At 35.9% G+C, this 20,072-nt stretch overlaps 1 protein-coding gene and 1 non-coding gene across 5 annotated transcripts in view; both read left to right on the forward strand.

Annotated features, from left to right (window-relative positions):
* The window catches only part of SNRPN (small nuclear ribonucleoprotein polypeptide N), a 26,400-nt gene extending 7,050 nt beyond the window's left edge, over nt 1–19,350 (forward strand). Inside the window, exons 2-11 of one of the 4 annotated variants that reach the window (XM_061158542.1) lie at nt 594–739; nt 1,957–2,108; nt 4,692–4,803; nt 5,253–5,405; nt 5,855–5,993; nt 6,347–6,472; nt 6,579–7,219; nt 7,359–7,951; nt 10,177–10,916; nt 13,058–19,350. In XM_061158542.1, coding sequence (XP_061014525.1) covers nt 737–739; nt 1,957–2,108; nt 4,692–4,803; nt 5,253–5,405; nt 5,855–5,993; nt 6,347–6,472; nt 6,579–6,616 — 723 coding nt within the window. In that variant the 5' untranslated portion in view covers nt 594–736 and the 3' untranslated portion in view covers nt 6,617–7,219; nt 7,359–7,951; nt 10,177–10,916; nt 13,058–19,350. Of the gene's footprint in view, nt 1–593; nt 740–1,956; nt 2,109–4,691; nt 4,804–5,252; nt 5,406–5,854; nt 5,994–6,346; nt 6,473–6,578; nt 7,952–10,176; nt 10,917–13,057 lie in introns of all 4 variants that reach the window. The other 3 variants (XM_061158543.1, XM_061158541.1, XM_061158544.1) reach the window with 3 other exon arrangements.
* Nucleotides 10,395–10,468, forward strand: LOC133068735 (small nucleolar RNA SNORD107). The gene has a single exon (XR_009695686.1). It is a non-coding gene; the product is annotated as a small nucleolar RNA SNORD107 (small nucleolar RNA).
* Nucleotides 19,351–20,072: the final 722 nt, after the last annotated feature.

Genomic DNA, 20,072 nt, shown 5'->3' on the forward strand with positions numbered 1-20,072 from the left:
AGTTGACTGTACATACATATAAGCATTCAGTAGTTGTATGTCGCCTTTTAACAAAGGACATCTTAAGCAGGTACGTGATAATATATTACATTATTAGTGAAGAGAGATTTCCTAGCATTATTCTGAAGGGACTTTGGCTTGGTGTGGGGAGGTAACATTGAGGTTGAAAGCATTTAGGTGGTTTAGCCAAGGGGCAAAATCTGGGCTAACTCGAGGAATTCAAATGGAGAAACTTAGGAATACCAAAATGTTGAGGTTACTTGGTATTAATTTGTGACCAGAGAATCAAACACCTTAAAATAAGGATGGAAAAAGAGAATACTACATTTTGGGAATATTAATAGAAAATTAAGCTTATTTTTGAAACTTTTAAGAATTTCTGTGTAAAATTATATTCAACAAACTGATAACTTATAGGTGTGCAAAAAATGGGAGATAAGGTGATCAAATAGTGAAGTTTGGTGTTTAATTGGTGGGTATAAGAGTGAAAGGGGGTGATTTTGACTATGTCAAATAGTACTTTTCATGCAAGATTTTCTGCCTGTTTAAACCATGGTAGATGTGGTGCAGCTTGATCGTGCTTTCCTCTGCAGGCTCCATCTACTATTTGAAGCTTCTGCCTCAGCTTGCATTGTTTGTAAGAGAACCTGCGTCATACCTTTATCTGTAGCCTTCCCTTAGGTCTTAAGGATCCTGAAACTTTCCTGTGGATATTGAATTTGGTGGAACAGCAATCATGGTAAGATGTTCATTAGGGTCGAGGGGAGAGAAGCTACTCTCTCAATATGTTGGATTTCCAGAGTGTGGGGTGTTGGGTTTTTAATAAGGAATTAATCTATAGTGATGATACCTCATTGCATTGAATAAAAACTGGAGAAAACCTATGTATGTTGTCCTGTTATAGAGATCTTGCATTGTGAAGAAAAACAAAAGAGAATTTTTGGTCATATTTACAGTGGTGAGGGATCACCTGCGGATGAGGGACTCAAGAGGTCATATTTCAATAGATTGAAAAGTCTACTTTGAAAATGGATGGTCCAGCAAAACCACAGCCGAGGAACAGGCTTGGAATCAGTGGGGAAGAAAAATGGAGGTCTTTGAGGCTTGATTGGTACAAAGGAAAGCAGTCTAGAGAGATACAGCATCCTGATCCATTTTGTGGTTCTGTTTAAGTTTAGGTAACCAAGAACATACATTCTTAATGGGAAGGATATCCAAAGGAACTGAAAATTAGTTTTTGAGGAATGAGAAAGAATCTTAGATTTTTACAGTGGTTTGGGGTCTTCCAGAGGTCCACAGTATGTAAATAGTATTTCTGCATATTAAAATTTCAGTGGAGTGGTCACTTGGGATGAAAATCTTTTTAAAAGATGCCTTAGTAGCACCTTTTAAAAAAAATTAAAAGTTTGAGGAACACTGATGAAAGTTCTGAATGATACAAGAGGTGGGGTGTAAGCTAGGATAGAGGCCTTTAAAAGAGAACTGAAAAATAATACATTGTGTTTACATTGGGTTGATAGAAACTGCAAAGTTTTTGATGGAGATAAGAATTTCCCACCAATTGTCTGGGTGTCTAGTGGGAAAAGAAATAGTCCTCAGGATCAAGTACTCTGTAGGAGAGTGAGATTTGGGATTCAAATTGGGAAAGGACAGAGTTTAGAATGATGGTACGCTAAAAGGGAGAACTGGGTTTGGCATTCTATTGGGGATGTCATATATTTAGGGCAGTGGAAAACTACATAGGGATTCTGAAAAGTAGACCATTCTATAGGGGAGTATAAGTGGTCCTGGGTCCAAATTTAGTATCCTAAAGATAAGAAACAAGATTGACTGCATGATGTTTTTCTTAAGAAAGCAGCCAAATTTGGATTGGTATAGGAGTAGGGAAGAAATAGGAATGGGTTAGAAAGTAGCTGCAGACAAAGTGATGACTAACTCTTTTTTTACTCCTTCCAGACTGTGGGAAAGAGTAGCAAGATGCTGCAGCACATTGACTATAGGATGAGATGTATTCTGCAAGATGGTCGTATCTTCATTGGCACCTTTAAGGCTTTTGACAAGCATATGAACTTGATCCTCTGTGATTGTGATGAGTTCAGGAAGATCAAGTAAGGCCGCTTTGGGTTTGGGCAGTGGGGTCCTGAGGGAGAGGCAGAACAGTAAATGAGGGTAAAGTAAGTAGTTAGGGTACCTGCTGAAGGAGGCAGGAAAAATGGCAGTCCTGTCCTGGTCTCATCTCTGAATTGGGTGAATCTCCCAGTATTAGAGTCACTGTATCCACACTGCTATTTTAATTTTGAAACTACAATTATGAACTAAAACTGAGAAAAAAAGCTGAATGCTACTCTTAGAATAACAATTTATATTTATTTATAAAATTGAGATCGAAGGAATCGTAAGAGTCACAATTACTCTTCATGGTTGAGGAGTTGAAATGAGAATAGAATAGTTCAGGCCTGGTCTAGCAGTTTAGCCAGCCTCTTTGCCTGCCCCTTGTTTTGTCTGAACTCACGTGGTCAGTGTTTATTTGGCATCAGCCTCTAACCTCCCTTGCTTATTTGTTTTGGGGGTTTGTCCATGCTCTTTCTCCAGAAATGACCATGTGCTTGTGCCTTACCTACGCCACTACCCTTTTTGCACCTGTGTTTGAAGAACTTCCTTTAACAATAACAGCATGGCACTTGGGAGATCCCAGAGGCATTATACTCTATTGACTTTTCATTCAGAGTATTTGGGGCAGTGCTTGTAGTATCTCTAGATGTTCAGAATGGTTTTGTTTCAGGCTCTTATCTAGGGGCAGAATTTACATTGACCATTGGCTTCATTTTCTTCTGTTCCCACAGTTGATGATACATTGTCCAAAAATTTAATTTGACCATTTCACTTAGAATTTTCTGTATGAAGAGAAAGGTGATGATGAGTTTTGCCTGACTGCTATACATGTCTATTCTTCTCAAATCTTAATAGAATCCATAACATATTCCTTGTCCTTCCATTTTTATTTATTCTTAATTTTCGTCCTGCACATGAAGTTGCATTATTTCAGAAATTCGAGATGATGAATGCTAAGTTAATGATCAGTGGTAAGGTTTTGTTTAAATAATCTACATTTTTACTGAAAAGGATTTTAAATTACAACTTTGATAAATACTAAAGACAATTGAGAGTGCTTTAGGTATATCCTTAGTTTATGTCTCATTCTTCAGTAAGTTTTAGGGGTAATTTCACCTAAATAAGGCACTATCTATATTATATGGTAGAAGCTGTATGAATTTTGCTGCCGACACATGAGGAAATAAGACTAACAGAGGTTCAAAAAGTTTTCAAAAAGATAGCCCCTGATTATATGCATGCATACTCAGTCACTTTGGTTGTGTCCAACTCTTTGCCACCTCATGGACTATAGCCTGCCAGGCTGCTCTGTACATGAGACTCTCCTGACAAGAACACGAGTGAGTTGCCATCTTCCAGGACTCAGACCCACGTCTCTTATGTCTCATGCATTGACAGATGGGTTCTTTACCACTAGCATGACCTGGGAAGCCACTTCCCATGGTAATATAGCATGTGGTAAGTCTAGGAATAAGCAGGTGTCTGCTATTAGGCTGTCATTGCCTGTTGCTGTTCTTATCCTTATTTCAGTTGTCTGTCATCAATATTTACTTATTTAGTTAAAAATGATTTAAATCCTATCTTAACATGAAAAGTTTCAATGTTGCCTATCTTCAAAGTCTTAGCCAGTGTTGATCACTTTATAATGATCCCTTTATAATAGAAATAATTGAATTACTATGCAGTGCATTAGAAAATAATGTAGTGTCAATTATACTTCAAAAACAAACTCAGAAAAAGAGATCAAATTTGTGGGTGCCAGAGGCAGGACGTGGTGGGGTGAATTGGATGAAAGTGGTTAAAAATTATGAACTTCCATTTTTAAGATAATTAGGTACAAGGGATGTAATGCACAGCATGAGAAATGAGATTAACAGTGCTGTATGTTATATATGAACGTTGTTAAAAGAGTTTCATCACAAGGAAAAACATTTTTTTTCTTTTGTATCTGTAAGACATGTTGGAGGTCCACTGAAATTATTGTGGCAGTCATTTCATGAAGTAAGTCAGTCATGCTATACACCTTAAACTTAACACGGTACGGTTTGTCAATTATATGTCAGTAAAACTGGAAGGAAAAAGATAAAATTCCAAGTTTTGCTGTCAGTAAAGACCCTTATGCTGGAAAAGACTTGAGGGCAGGAGGAGAAGGAGGTGACAGGATGAGATGACTGGATGATATCACTGACTCAATGGACATGAGTTTGAACAAACTCTGGGAGACAGTGAAAGATAGGAAAGCATGTTGTGCTGCAGTTCCTGGGGTCGCAGTGTCGGACATGACTTCCCAGCTGAACAATAGCAACAACTATTAAAAGAATCTTAGCAATGTTATTTGCATCTGTGTTTCACAAAGAAGAAATTAGTTTCGCTATAGTATAACATTGAGGGAATATTCTGGAAGTTTGATGTATGGTAGGAAAAGAGCTCACCTTTATATATCGAGTCCAGTTTTCTTTGTTTTTGTCACAACTGAGCATGAGTATCTGGGCATGGATTAATGTCTTGATACATAATGATCTATAAAAATGTTAGTCGATCCATAACTTATCATACTAAAATTTTGTTCCTATTTATAGGCCAAAGAATGCTAAGCAGCCAGAGCGTGAAGAAAAGCGAGTTTTGGGTCTGGTGTTGTTGCGTGGGGAGAACTTGGTTTCCATGACTGTGGAGGGACCACCCCCTAAAGATGTAAGAAAGATGTAGGACAGGACAGAACATTAATGTGGGAGGGAATCCCATTATTTGAATTATTTGCTAAATGAGCGTACAACAGAGACAAAGTACATTATACCTTTTTCAAAATGTTCCTGGCACTTGATATAAGTTCTTGTTTATCTATAATGGGAAATTAAGCAATTCTAATGAGTGATTCTATGTGCTGACTACAATTTAGTTATGGGTAGGAGTTACTAATTTGTTTTCTCTTGATAGGATTGTGAAAATATATGGACTCCCAATTTGACTAGTGTACATCTAATCTGTAGGATGCTTCTCTTGATGCTGTTTTGAATATAGAACCTCATATAAGATAGGTGATATGGGAAAATGTTGGAAAGAGGTAATTATTTAGGAATGATTTTTGGTAGATGGCTTTCATAAATGTGATTTCAAGCTATATGTGTATTTTTTTGTTTCAGACTGGCATTGCTCGGGTGCCACTTGCTGGAGCTGCAGGGGGCCCTGGGGTTGGCAGGGCCGCTGGCAGAGGCGTTCCAGCCGGTGTTCCGATTCCCCAGGCTCCTGCTGGGTTAGCAGGCCCTGTCCGAGGGGTTGGGGGGCCATCACAACAGGTGAGGAGCCAGGAGAAATTTTTGTTATTGAGAGAAAGTGCCTGGAATCTGATACTGAGGAGATTGAAAAAACTGAGTGAACATCCTGTACTGTGTAAAGCAGTATATGCTGTAGAGGGAAGAGAGGGACAAATACACATTATCAAACCCCCATGATGGCTGTAACTCAGCACTGTTGATGAGCGCAGAGGAATACGGATAGATGAACCAGAGTTGAGAATGCAGAGGGCTGCTGAGGCTAAAAGCGGGCGTGTTCACTTTAAAGCCGAGTGTGATAGTGGTGGTTGGTTCTGCCAGGATACTTTTAAATGAGAAAAATGGGAGAAGTGCAGACTTGCTATAATTACTTTGTGTTTAATAGATAATGCATGGCCAGCCTTTTATTTTCTATATTTGAATGCTGGGAGGAAGTGTTTACATTTGCTGCCTGTCTGTGCACTCTTTCTCAGGTAATGACCCCCCAGGGAAGAGGCACTGTAGCAGCTGCTGCAGTTGCTGCTACTGCCAGCATCGCCGGAGCCCCAACTCAGTATCCACCGGGACGGGGGACTGCACCTACACCTGTTGGTCGAGCAACCCCACCTCCAGGTAAGCAATCGATGGAGAATGTGGTTCTAAAAAGAGTTGTGAAATGATTTGGTTCTTAGACACAGACGTGGATCTGTGAAAAAAAGTCACGACCAAAAGCACTCTTTAAGAAGATACTGTGTTAAGGCCCAGCCTAACTCCCTACCTAGGCACTTGGAGTATGTTTTCACTTTGGCCATTGATTTTTAATGAAAAGCGTGAATTGGGATGGTCTGCCGTAGCAATGGTCAAGGAGAAATTTGTTCAACTCTTTACCTAGTACCTGACTTATTTCTTTAACTGTTATCTTGTGCTTAATGCTACCATCTTAGCTGATTATGTGCCTTTTTTTTTTCTGCCATTTTTCTTTCTAGGAATTATGGCTCCTCCACCTGGTATGAGACCACCCATGGGCCCACCAATTGGGCTTCCTCCTACTCGTGGGACGCCAATAGGCATGCCCCCTCCAGGAATGAGACCCCCTCCACCAGGGATAAGAGGTGAGTGAGTATTAATAATTTTCTCAGTGGTACTAGCCAGGCCCCTGAATATTTATGTTTGTCTATTTTTTTATGATCTCATGGAATTTTGCTTTTTCTTTTCAAGGTCCACCTCCCCCAGGAATGCGTCCACCAAGACCCTAGGATACTGTTGATCCTTCTTAGTCACTTTTTGTCCTGCAATGCAGCTTGTGAAATGTGTGAAATGTTTGTGAGCTTTTGTCCCCTCTGTTCCATTAATATTAGCTAATAAATGCATAGAGCAATTAAACTGTGAGGTACTGTTGTACATTTTTTGCCTTTTGATGTTTAGGTGAGAGTTAAGATTGGGATTTTTCTAGTCTTGAAGTTATTATGGATGAGGTAAATCCTGTTAACCAACTCATTTAAATAATTTTGTCTTTATATCTTACGGTAAAACGGTTGTGATACGTGTTTTAGCTTCACAACTTTGACTTTGTACACTGGCTGGTATCACATAATAAACTTTATACTGTCCCCTCTACTTTACCGTGCCACATATACTTGAAGGAAAGTAGGGATGTGGTGCCTTGTACAGCCATCTATAGAAGGAAACTGATACTGAATTAGATTTTGGTTTCTTCAATCAAAGTGTTTGAAATAGGAAAGTTCTACCTTCCTTGCAAGCTTGCTTCAGTTGATGAGCGTTTTGGACATAGTGCCCTTGTGCCTGTCTGGTCAGAGAGATGACATGATCCTGGAATAATCATCCTTCCCTACCAGTGAGTAAGTATTTACAAATTTTTAAATGAGTGGTAGAGTATGGGTCCTGGAAACTGGGGAGATTGAATATTGAGACCAGTTGTGTTACTTAAGATATGACTGACACTTCCTTTAAATTTTCCTTTTTGGCTGCACTGTGCAGCATGTAGGATCTTAGTTCCCTGACCAAGGATCAGATGCACACCCCCTACATTGGAAGCATGGTGTCTTAACCACTGGACTACCAGGGAAGAACCTAGTTGACTCTGTTAGATACCAGTTACAGTCATATCCAGCTGCATCATTTAGTGAGTATGGGAAGTTCAGAGAAGTAGACAACATCTTCCAGTTAAATAATTAACAAATGTCAAAATATCTAGGTCTAGTTAGAGTTGATATGGAACAGTGAAATCTCTTAAAAAGAAGAGGTTGGATGGAGGTTTTAGGTTTTATGGCTAATGTTTCAACTAGACAGTAAATGAGTCCTTACTGACTGTAGGAATTTAGCTTGTAAAACACCACAGTTCAAGATTGGTAATGACTCCTTAATAATTTAAGACTTGTAGACTAATTTGTCTTCTGCTTTGATTTTATCAGCAGAGATTATATCTGTGTCACCTTTTCCAGCTTTTAAATCATGGCCTTTCAAGTAATAGTCTCTGGAAGAAGAAGGGCATTCAAAATGACCACAAGTGCTGGCCCCAACTTTATATGATCTATCCCAAAGTAATTTTTAAGATTAATGGCCGCTTTCAGGTAAGGAACAAAAGCAGCCAAGCCTTCCTTGGTTTATGAGATTTTATAATATGTGTGATAATTTTTTTAGAGTTTGTGAATGTTACAAAGAAACTTTGTGATTAACAGAGCCCCAGGCATTTGGATCGCTGCAGTCAAAACCATTCTCTTAGGAGAAAATTGACCCTGATATATATGACAGATATACAACCCTCATTTTTTAGAAGAAAAAGTATGTAAAGAGTCTTATTTTCTGAGAAGCCTGCTCTCTGGATCAGCTTTAAATAATTTGTGGTACTGTTTTATGTCTTTGGAAGGAAAATACTCATCCTTGTATAGGTCTGCTGGTGTGCATAGCCTTTCGATATGCATATTTGAAGATGGCCTGTTCTCTCATATTAACTAAAGGTGGCCTCTTTTGAAAGTTAGAAGTGAATGGCAAGAACCCTAGATTATGCAAAAAGCTTACTTCCATTATTTTTGCTTGGTGATAATAGTATTTTTCTCTGCTTAGAACTTGAATTGTTTTTTTGAAAGCTCTTCATTGTAGAATACATACTAAGAAAACTTGGTGTAAAAGAAGTATGGATATTTTGTTGTGGATTGCTAGATCTGCTTCTACAGAGTTCTTTTGCGGTCGCATACTAATAATACCAACATAGTCAGTTTTCAGACACTCATGGAAGTAAATACTTGGTGTCCCTAAGAGTTTCTCCTACATACCTGCATTTGAATGAGTGCATGTTTCACCTAAAACATAGTTGGACAACAACTTCTTGATTTCCTGTTCACATTTACTGTAATTTAATGTAATTTAATGTTCACATTACATTCACTGTGGCTCTGTAAAGATATACATATTGTATGGCAATATATATTTTTATTGTGGTTTACAGTTTTCAGTAGAATTCTGGGACTTTTTAAAATTGAAGTAAGAATTTGGAATATAATAATTATACTGCCTTTCTGGTTTTGAGTTGTTTGTGGTATTCTGTGCTTATGTGATAGGGAAACTGGACTTGGTATAGAAGCATGTCAGATGTGACATAGTTCCCTGCTTCCATAGACTCATTGGTACTCACTCATGTAATTATGTTTAATTTTAGAAGTCTTGTAATTTTTCCCAACTTCATTGATATATTAGTAATAAATAGCATTGTATAATTTTAAAGTACACAGCATGATGTCTTGTAAAATGTATATACTGTGAGAAGATTACCACAGTAAGATGAGTTAGCACATCTATTGCCTTACGGAGTTACTTTTTTGGTAGTAAGAACATTTAAGATCTATATGTAAAATTTGTCATAGCAGATTTTAAGTGTATCATATATTAACTGTAGTCACCATGCTGTACATTAGATCCTTAGAATTTATTCATCATGTAATTTAAAGTTTATTACCTTTGATCAGCCTCTCCTCATTTCTTCTACCCGCTAAGCCCCTGGCAGCAATCACCATTCTAGTGTTCAGATTCTTTAGATTCCACATTTAAGTGAGATAAAAAATTTTTAACTTTTGTAAACAAAACTCATGTTTTTTTTTTTTTTTTTAACTGAGCTGAATTTAAAAAAATGTTTTTTCATATGTTTTTATTAGTTGGAGGCTAATTACTTTACAATATTATAGTGGATTTTTGCCATACATTGACGTGAATCAGCCATGGATTTCCATGTGTTCCCCATCTGATCCCCCCTCCCGCCTCCCTCCCCATCCCATCCCTCTGGGTCTTCCCAGTGCACCAGCCCTGAGCACTTGTCTCATGCATCCAACCTGGGCTGGTGATCAGTTTCACCCTTGATAGTATACTTGTTTCAATGCTATTCTCTCAGAACATCCCACCCTCGCCTTCTCCCACAGGATCCAAAAGTCTGTTCTGTACATCTGTGTCTCTTTTTCTGTTTTGCATATAGGGTTTTCATCTTTACTTACAGGAGTAACTTATGGGATTATGTGAAAATGGTAGAATTTTCAAAATCCTGCAAAGACCAGAAAAAAACACAATATCAAAAAAGACTGATTAATCATTTCACCAAGTATTCAGTTACAAACCTCTATTGTATTATGAAGTGTTCAGATACATGTTATTGAGTTTATAATATATTGCCAGATTCTGTTTTATTCATCTTTGCATTCTAACTCCCTTGGGATGGACCATAAATATAAAAATGTCCAGAATTTGAATTTTCTTAGATAAAGCAAATCATCTTATCATGGATTTTTTTTTTTTCTTGAACCTTTTTCAGTCATATGCAGTGCCTTTTTGCACACATAATTGATGACTCTGAAAGAAAGAGAGAATGTGGTTACTGAATTTTCTGATGTGTCAATGTGGATCCTACCCAGTAATGCTGCAACAAGGCTGAAAATCTTACTTAACTACATTTAGGAAAGAAACAAACCACACCAGGTAAAATAATCTTGTTTTTTTAAAAAAAAGATCATATCGCAGAGGCCTTGGCTAGGTTTATGATGACATAGGACCTTGTCTGAACATGGTGATTTCAAACTTTGAGCTTAAAAGGACACTCTGAAATCTAGTCAATGTGCCTCAGTAGACTTTTCAGAGAACGTTACTCTTGGCAGAAGATGCTGTCTTGACATGCGGAAACCAAATAGCTGGAGTTGGCGGGGGCGTACTGCGCTTTGTGCTGGTTCTCCAGGCTTCCCTTGTTTCCTTCTCATAGATTTTCGTAATTATTTTCTTTTTTCTTCCTTTTTTATATGTGCACACACATATATATATACATATATGTATATATATGTGTGTGTGTGTGTGTGTATACCACACACACTGTTCAAAGCAAAAATGGAAACTCATCTGTGGATCTCAGAATGTGACAAGGTGGAAACAAAGACAGAAGCAAGATTGAAATAAAGGAAACTACCACATCTTGGATCAAACATTGGAAACCAGTTCTAGGTGTCTAAGTGATGTCCAGAAAGAGTGTTTATGGAACATATTTTATGAAATGCAGTGAGTGTGGTAAGTAATGTCACATGGATGTTGGTGTTTAAGGACAGTATATTTCTCTTCAGTTGTCTGCAGTTGATCAATGGGATCCAAGCCTATCACAGAGTAAATGCTTAAGAAAGATGCCATTACTGGTTTTTAAAAATTTTATTAGATACTTGGTGAATATTAACTTGTATTAGTGACAGATTAGAATCTAGGGCTATTTGATATCTAATGTTATGCTCTTAATACTCAGTAAGTTAGTTTGGCTCCTCTCTGGGAATAGCTGTTTAGTAAATATCAGGATTTATTGTAGAGAAGCCAAGTACTTTGTCATGAAGTTTGCAGGGTACCCATAGGGATACATTTTAGTCATTTTTTGTCAAAAATGGAAGTAAGTGCAATTTGAGTTCATAGGAGTGAGCATACCTTTGTTGCTTAGTAAGATGATGAGGTTCACTTGAAGAGCATTATTTGAAATCTAGGTTTGCTTGTTCTACATTTGAATGTTGATAAGTAACATCAGGTATTCACACAGCCAGTATATCTTTGCAAACAGTGCATGGGGCAGTTAGTACAGGGGAGCTGCTGGTTTATTGCTACAGAATACTTATTTCAGCTTCTTAATTGGTAGATGAAGAAGTCTTATTTCTGTGACTTCTGCTCTTCAGTCATACAAATGACTAATAAATAAAAATTTCAAACAAATGGTAGCTGTTTTAAGAAATATTTCTAATAATAGAAATGATATCAGTGAGTAGTATGTTTTCTTAGACATGGTAATTTCTACCTACTACTTAACATTTTTAGTGTAAGATTTACCCTATCTGGACACTGGCTTTGAATTTTAAATAGACTGAGCGGTTTTTCTGACCAAGACAGTGAATTATGGCCCTAAGTGATGTCAAAGTAACAATACAAATATTCCCTCCCTCAAAATTGCTGAAGTCACAAAGAAGAAACTTATGAAAGTCTTGTTGCAGAATAATGTTTTTGTTGTCTAAGATTATAACATGGCAGGTTTTGGAAAGATGGTTTTTTTTATATTGGAAATATTTCTAATATAGGAAAGATAAATTTTTCTAATATTCTTCCTTTATTAGAATGAAACATTAATGGTTCACTGGAGGCCTTGGTGTCATTATGACTTTTCTTTCACCAAAGCCTCTAATAATAATTGGCATCTAATAGGTTTTTGATAGTAATTTTTGTTACACTATTGTCTTAATTATTGGTAAGTACAAAAAGTGGCCTTATAGGCGAAATTTGGCTTTCAGTTTAACATTTATTTTCTGATTATTTTTTTGGTAAGGATTGAGTCAAGCAGTAAGAAAATTTATTGTGCCAGCCGGAATCTAAGATCAGGGAATTGTGTAGTACAGTTCCCCGCTGCCCCTGGCTGCGCCTTGTATCTTACGGGATCTTAGTTCCCAGACCAGAGATTGAACCCAGGCCCTCAGTAGTGAAGTGTGGACTCCCAAGTGCTGGGCTGCCGGGGAATTCCCTGGGTAATACTGTACTATCTTAAGCTCACTTATGTGAACGTTCCAAATTCTGATTTGGGGCTTTGGTGAAGAGAAAAGTGTGTATCTCTTACTGAATGCCTTTACCTGTTTCAGTCTAGCTCACTGGAGAATAAAACTTCTGTGTTTAAAAAAAAAAAAAAAAGGCTTTTTTTTAAGATCTGTTATTTATGGCTGCACTGGGTCTTTGGTGCTGTGCCTGGGCTTTCTCCAGTTGTGGCGAGCAGGGGCTGCTCTTGTGGTGCTTGGGCTTCTCATTGCAGTGGTTTCCCTTGTTGCAGAGCACAGGCTTTAGGTGTGTGAAGGCTGGAATTGCCCCTCATGAGCTCTGGAGCACTGTCTCAGTAGCTGTGGTACAACAGAGTTTATTTATTAGTGGCTAACAGAGTAACTTGAACACATAAAGATACGTGAAAATGCATCTGTTATATTTAGGTTAGCAGAATATATATTGATTATTCTCTTGGTTTTTATAATGTGCCATAAACATCATCCTACAACTCATTGTAAAAGAAAAGACTTTGAATAGTTGTTTTTAAAATTGCAAACACGTGTACAGATAATTCAAAGAAAATAGTGGCAAATAAGCAGGAAATAATTCATAAACATCCTTTTAAAATCATTGAATAATGTATATTTAACTATCAGTTTTACAGAGATTTGAAACATGATGTCAACTTGAAGGTGATTGGCTGTCATTCATGGACATGAATGGAGCCTAAGAAAGATGGACAAGGATTTCATCCAGAAACTTAGAATCTTTTTTTGCACAATAGCTACTGTGTTATATAGATGGCTGTTTTGGAGCTGCTTTTCATACTGAAACTTCTAACTGGTCCCCTAACTGCCAGCTTCAGATTCTCTAATTTATCTGTTGGCCAGAACAATCTTTGAGAAAGATGATGAAACCACATCGTGTTCTTCATAAATCTGCAATTGACATGTTTCAGAAGTTTTAAAAATAAGCAATAATCGGAAAAGAGGACAAAGGTTTATATAAAATGATAATATTTTGAGTATTTTTTGCCTCTGTGAAAGTTGGAAATTTTCCAGTTCTAGTTACTGAACATTTGGATTCATAAATTTCAAACTCCTTTTCTCTTACCCTTTGGTCCACAAGAATCTCAAGATATTTTGCACAGCAAGATACAGTGTGCATCTCAGGATGGATTTAGGGTAGTTGTGCAAACTTTTTTTTTAACATAGATGAGCAAATTTTTCTGGAGTATCTGAGCAGTTTTACTTATGGACTGATAAGGAATTCTACACCTCTTGCCAATTTAAAGCATCTTTGGCCAGGGCACGTCTGTATGAACACTTTCTAGATCTTTAACTCTGTATTTTTTTTTTCATTTATTTTTATTAGTTGGAGGCTAATTACTTTACAATATTGTAGTGGTTTTTGTCATACATTGACATGAATCAGCTTGATTTGCCTGATCCAACAGCATCAGGACAGCAACTCTCATTCCAGATTTCTCTTCAAGATTCAAGTATGTGAAGGATGTCTACTGAATTGAAAATTATTTCAACTGGGTAAAACTTCAAGTATTGGCTAGTCTGCACAATCTGAAGTACACATAAGCTAACCCTATAGGAATATGAGACTAGGAAGGGAAGGACAGTGCTTCTTGATTTCAGTTAGAAGCTTTACCGTCTACAGAATTATAGACAAAATAAGTTTAATACTGGCCTGAACTTCATCTTGGTTCTGAAATATTTATATTTCATTAGCAGTCTTTGGATTGGTGAGGAAGAGTAATTTCCTTGCTGTGGATTATCACAGTTACCAGTGAAAGCCCTATATATATGGCATTTGTGTACATTTATGATAAACAAATCTTACTTGGATTTTAAAGCAACTCTAAATCTAATTCCATAAATTAATTTGACATTTGTAGCTTATGAATGTTTTTAAATACTTAGGAAAATTGTGTTTGGGTAATGATATTGAGATATAAAATACTCTGAATGATGAATTGTTCATTGAATGTTAGGAGATGAAGAGAATGAAATTCAGCATGTAAGAGCTTATTGTATTCTTTCTTTGCTTAATCTTTTGGAATCTAATATTCAAGTACATAGGTCTACATTTATAATCATCACTATATTATTTTTATATAAGATAATGCAGCTTGTTTCCTAAGGTTTCTAAAAATATGTGTTAAATTTGTCTTCTGGAAAAGACTTAGAAAGGGATTCTGAGGACATTTTGTAAGCTGTATAGAATTCTGTATTTATGGCAGGCAAAAAGAGAAAGACACGAAAATGTCTAATATTACTATATCATAAAAGCAAAGGAAGGCACAGTTATTGTTTATATGCATTTTAAAAATACTGTGTATGACATAACCAAATATAATTGCTTCATGACATTTCTCAGTGTGTTGCAAATATTAACAGTTTGTTAATATATATAGAAGAATTATTTTTAATACATGATTATAGAAATAAGGATTGTTAGAATACCTCTGAATGATGTATACATTTGAAATCATTTGATTGGATTATTGCAATGGCTTTTTGGGGTGAGAGAGATTGTTCTGTATTCAACTGTCACCTAAGAAATTCTGTTAAGGGTGCTCTATCTGGATGTCGACATTATCCTGTAAATGGCTTTTGTGTTACAGGTTTTTATGGTATGAGATTGCCTTATCATGATGAAATTTTTGCACAAGAGAAGAGCCTCTCAACGCTTACATAATCAGGGTTGAGTGGGTTTTTTTTTTTTTTTATAGCTTTCTACATGATAGAAAAAGTACTGTGCTTTACCATCCTATCATGCATAGAGATGGCTGACTTTTTGGGCATTTCAGTTACTAGAATATCATGTTGGTTACTGAGGAGTTTCGAGACCACTTTGTGTTAGGCAAATAAAAGCTGAATTTAGGAGACAGAGAATAGGGAGTTTTGGAAGATTGTGTATGTATATGCATAGGCATGAAGAGCTTAAACAGCATCTAGACTTTGCTCCATGATCAGATGTTGGGAATCTAAATATATTTGATAAATATTCTAACTGCCCATCAGCATTAGTTCATTTCTGGTAGAAGTTGTTAAACGGTTTGTTATAAGTGATGTTAAATTTTTTGTCTAACTTGTGATTGTGTATATCATTGTAAACGCATATCAGCCGAATAGGGTAGAAATACTTTTGTTTTTGCCAAAAGAAGTGTTCTCTCCAGCCTCTCAGTATGGTCATTGGACCGTTAGACACAACTTTTAGGTTGTGAGAAATACATGGTGTGGAGTATCCAATGTAAATATATCATTTTATGACAGGATTCATCATGGTCGAAACATCACTGGACTGCTTTTATGCTTTTCAGATATATTTGTATAGAAAAGAACACAACCCTTTATATAACTTAGAGAAATATTCACATTTGGTAAAACAGCATAGGTTAGAAAAGTTTTCATTTGCCAGTGGCATTTGACTTTTAATGAAAATAGTGAATTATTGTTTTAAAGTACTTACTTATAGTTATATAGACATTATGTAAGTTTTTATGGGTGATGTTAGTGATAGTATGTATATCAGACCTGAGTTCATTAAATAGTTGGCTGATCAAAGGAATGTTTTTATATTATATATATATATAATAGCATTGTTATATGTTTTTAGGCATGTGAGCTATAATTTATGCATGTTTTATAAAATATTAACTATGCAGAGAGTGAAAATTTTGCCTAGTTTTCAGACTATCTGAGTAAATAATTGGGCAGTTAAGGGATGTTTTTAGATGGTGGTTAATAAAATAGAATATGTAGTCATTTGCTCTAAACATTCAGTCCTCGATTTGCAAGGATGTTTTTATATACATCTCTATGTAGACATATAAACACATATGAATACATGCACATATGTGTGTATAAAACTAGTGATACCGAAAGTAATAGAATGGAAATATTTTGGGGGCCAGTTATCATTTGGCTTTAGTCTTAGGTTCTTTGGGTTGTTAGAGGGCAGATGATATAGCAAGCTTTAGTTTATGAGCTTTATTTATTGCTGGAGAATATTGTGTGGCTGCTAGATATGTGGTAGACAAGTGTTAGTTTTTTAAAATGATGTCTACATAGGATTTGCCTGGTAGGCATGTATTTTGTGAGAACCAAACTGATAGACAAAAGTAAAAAACACTATTTTGACAAATTGAATTGCTAAACTACTTGTATTTGGGATATATTTGGTTGCTAGGGATTGATTTGTTACTTTGCTTTCTATATTGCAGATACATGCTATTTCATTAAATATTTTTAATTTCTGTCAATAATTTTGGAATACCTTTTCATTGAAACGTTAAAGTTACGGTCATTGTTTGATCTTAAAGTAGAGTGAGCATCTTGATGAATTAGGCTAGAATTTTGAGTTTTATTATTATTTATAAATAATGTTTATTATTTTTATTATTATTCTTGAGGTTTTTTTCATTAGACATTATTTGTTAAGACTGTAGAAATCATCATTCATATTTTTAAATACATAGACTTGTATATTTTTTCTTTCCATCTAAATTTCGAGTTTTAAATATTAGAACAGAGTAAGGACACATTCCACACTTGTCTAACAGGCAAGCTCTTCTTTAATAAGTTCCTATGTGTTCTAAAACTGCACACACACACACACACACACACACACACACACACACACATGGAATCAATATATTGATGTTAAACTAATGGTGAAAAATATATATTATGAATAGAAGTGTTGCATGACCATTATGTGTTTATACCTAGTCTGTATTGGGGGGGGACAGTCTTATTAGGTGGTTGTGTACCTGTGATCAGATTTTTGTTTTTTATACCATATAATGTTAGATGTTCAGAAATTTCTGTCATGGTTTTGAATATATATTTACCTAAAAGTCATAGCACATAAGCTTTATGCTTGTAGAAATGGAATGGTACATTAAGTCTCACTGTTCTTGAGTGACTTTTAGAATGCTGTGTATGCAGTTAAAAACATGTGTTCTTTCTAGATACAGACATTTCTTATATAATTTTACCTCTAATTGTGGGACATGTAGGTGTAACATATTTTCCCAGATGTGCTAAGGTTCCTGATGCAATTCAGTTTCCTAAAGAAAATTTTATAGAAATGTTTGTGTTCACTTGCTAACATGGCAATAGCCAAAACAATTTTGTAAATAAGGAGCAAGAGTAATATTTAGTTTTAAACATGTAATATTTCTAAATATACTGAGAATCTAAAAAGTTTAATTTTATAACTATTTCATTATAAATGTGTTAGTACTATTGTCTTTTAAAATCAACATAGCAATGAAGTTGACAAACTGGCCTTTGGAGCTATGCAAAATTTATCATACGCTAGTTTGGTTGCTAAGTGGAAACACTGACAACGTTACACATTTATCCTGTTATCATATAGAAGGAGAATTGGCCGTTGTATCAAGTACGTATATTTAAAACTTACACCATGTAAATTCTTTTGGTATATCTAATTCAAACCAAGATTCCTGACATATTTCATTTATATTATTTTTATTAAGAGCAGTTTCAGGTTCACAGAAAAATTGAGAGGAAGGCACAGATTTCCCATGTACCCTCTGCCTGAACACTTGCATAATTCCCCCCATTATCAACCTAGTACATGTATGAAAATCCACCTCCATTATCAAATCCCCTATGAGAGTTGGACATTTGTTAAAATTGATGACCCCACACTGACACAATCACCCAGTGTCAGTAGTTTATACACATTATGATTAACTCTTGCTCTTGTACATTCTTGGGTTTGGAAAAATATATTAATCATCATCATATTGTAATGGCCCTAAAAAGCCTCTGTGCTCTAACTACTCACCCTTCTTATATTTTTTGTCTTTAGTTTTTTCTTCTTAACATTCAGATTAATAAATGACTTTGTCAAAGAAATTTTATACTACCTCTTGGAACTATATACAGTTCTGTATGTGTTCCCTCAGTTGCATGACAATATTCAAGACAATTTTGTAAATAGGCAGGTTTTAATATATAGTATACGGTTTTAATTTTTAACATCTAGACTTTCTAGATGTGTAGAGTCTCACAAAGTATAATTTTGTAAATAATTCATTGTAAAGTTCCATTGTTTTCTTTAGAAATCTCAGCAGTGAAATTGATGCTGTTGTGGATTTCTTGAGCTGTTTAGGGTTCTGCTTTCTGAATTATGGAAAAGCAAGAGTTAAAATGGCACTTTTTCATTTTTGGATTCTCATCTAAGAGAAAGTTTTATATTTTAATCATTGTTTAGTCCTTAGATTTTTGTACATTAAAAAAGTCAAGTAATAATTTGTAGTTGTACTGTTGATAGGACATTATATATTTTAATCAAAGGAAATGTGTCTTATATAAGATTTTATTGCCTTTGAATTATACAGTGTTGTACTTAATTGGAATGCATGACAACATACAAGACAACATTGTAAATAGCAGTAAAGGAATCATTAAAAAATCTAGTTTTTCTAGATGCATGGGATTTCACTAAGTATAAATTTGTAAATATCTTGTAAAATATCATGAGGTGGCTTCTATGAATGTATTAGCAGTGTAATAACTCATAATTGGCTTTTAGGACTGTGTAATATTTTGGTGTTTAGTTCAGTTTCTCAGTCATGTCTAATTCTTTGTGATCCCATAGACTCTAGCATGCCAGGCTTCCCTGTCCAATAATAACTCCTGGAGCTTGCTCAAACTCATGTCCATTGAGTCGGTAATACCATCCAACAGTCTCATCCTCGATCGTCCCTTGCTCCTTCTGCCTTCAATCTTCCCCAGCATCAGGGTCTTTTCAAATGAGTCAGTTTTTTGCATCAGGTGGCCAAAGTATTGGAGTTTCAGCTTTAGCATCTCTCCTTCCAATGAACGTTCAGGACTGATTTCCTTTAGGCTGGATTGGTTGGATCTCCTTGGAGTTCAAGGGACTCTTCAAGAGTCTCCTCCAACACCACAGTTCTAAAGCATCAATTCTTTGGTCCTCAGCTTTCTTTATAGTCCAACTCTCACATCCATACATGACTACTGGAAAAACCATAGCTTTGACTAGAAAGGACTTTTGTTGGCCAAGTAATGTCTTTGCTTTTTAATATGCTGTCTTGGTTGGTCATAACTTTTCTTCCAAGGAGCAAGCGTCTTTTAACTTCATGACTGCAGTCACCATCTGCAGTGAATTTGAAGCCCGAAAAAGTAAACTCTCCTTGTTTCTATTGTTTCCCCGTCTATGCCATGAAGTGATGGGACCAGATGCCATGATCGTAGTTTTATGAATGTTCAGTTTAAAGCAAACTTTTCCACTCTCCTCTTAAACATCCATCAAAAGGCTCTTTAGTTCTTCTTTCCTTTCTGCCATAAGGGTGGTGTCATCTGCATAAATGAGGTTATTGATGTTTCTCCCAGCAGTCTTGATTCCAGCTTGTGCTTCATCCAACCTGGCATTTCTCATGATGTACTCCACATGTAAGTTAAATAAGCAGAGTGACAATATACTGCCTTGACGTACTCCTTTCCCAATTTGGAACCAGTCTGTCATTCCATGCCCAGTTCTAACTGTTGCTTCTTGACCTGCATACAGATTTCTCAGGAGGTAGGTAGGTCAGGTCATCTGGTATTCCCGTCTTTTGAAGAATTTGACATAGTCAATAAAGCAGAAATAGATGTTTTT

The sequence above is a fragment of the Dama dama genome, chromosome 13 (assembly GCF_033118175.1).
Source record: "Dama dama isolate Ldn47 chromosome 13, ASM3311817v1, whole genome shotgun sequence".
NCBI lineage: Eukaryota > Metazoa > Chordata > Mammalia > Artiodactyla > Cervidae > Dama > Dama dama.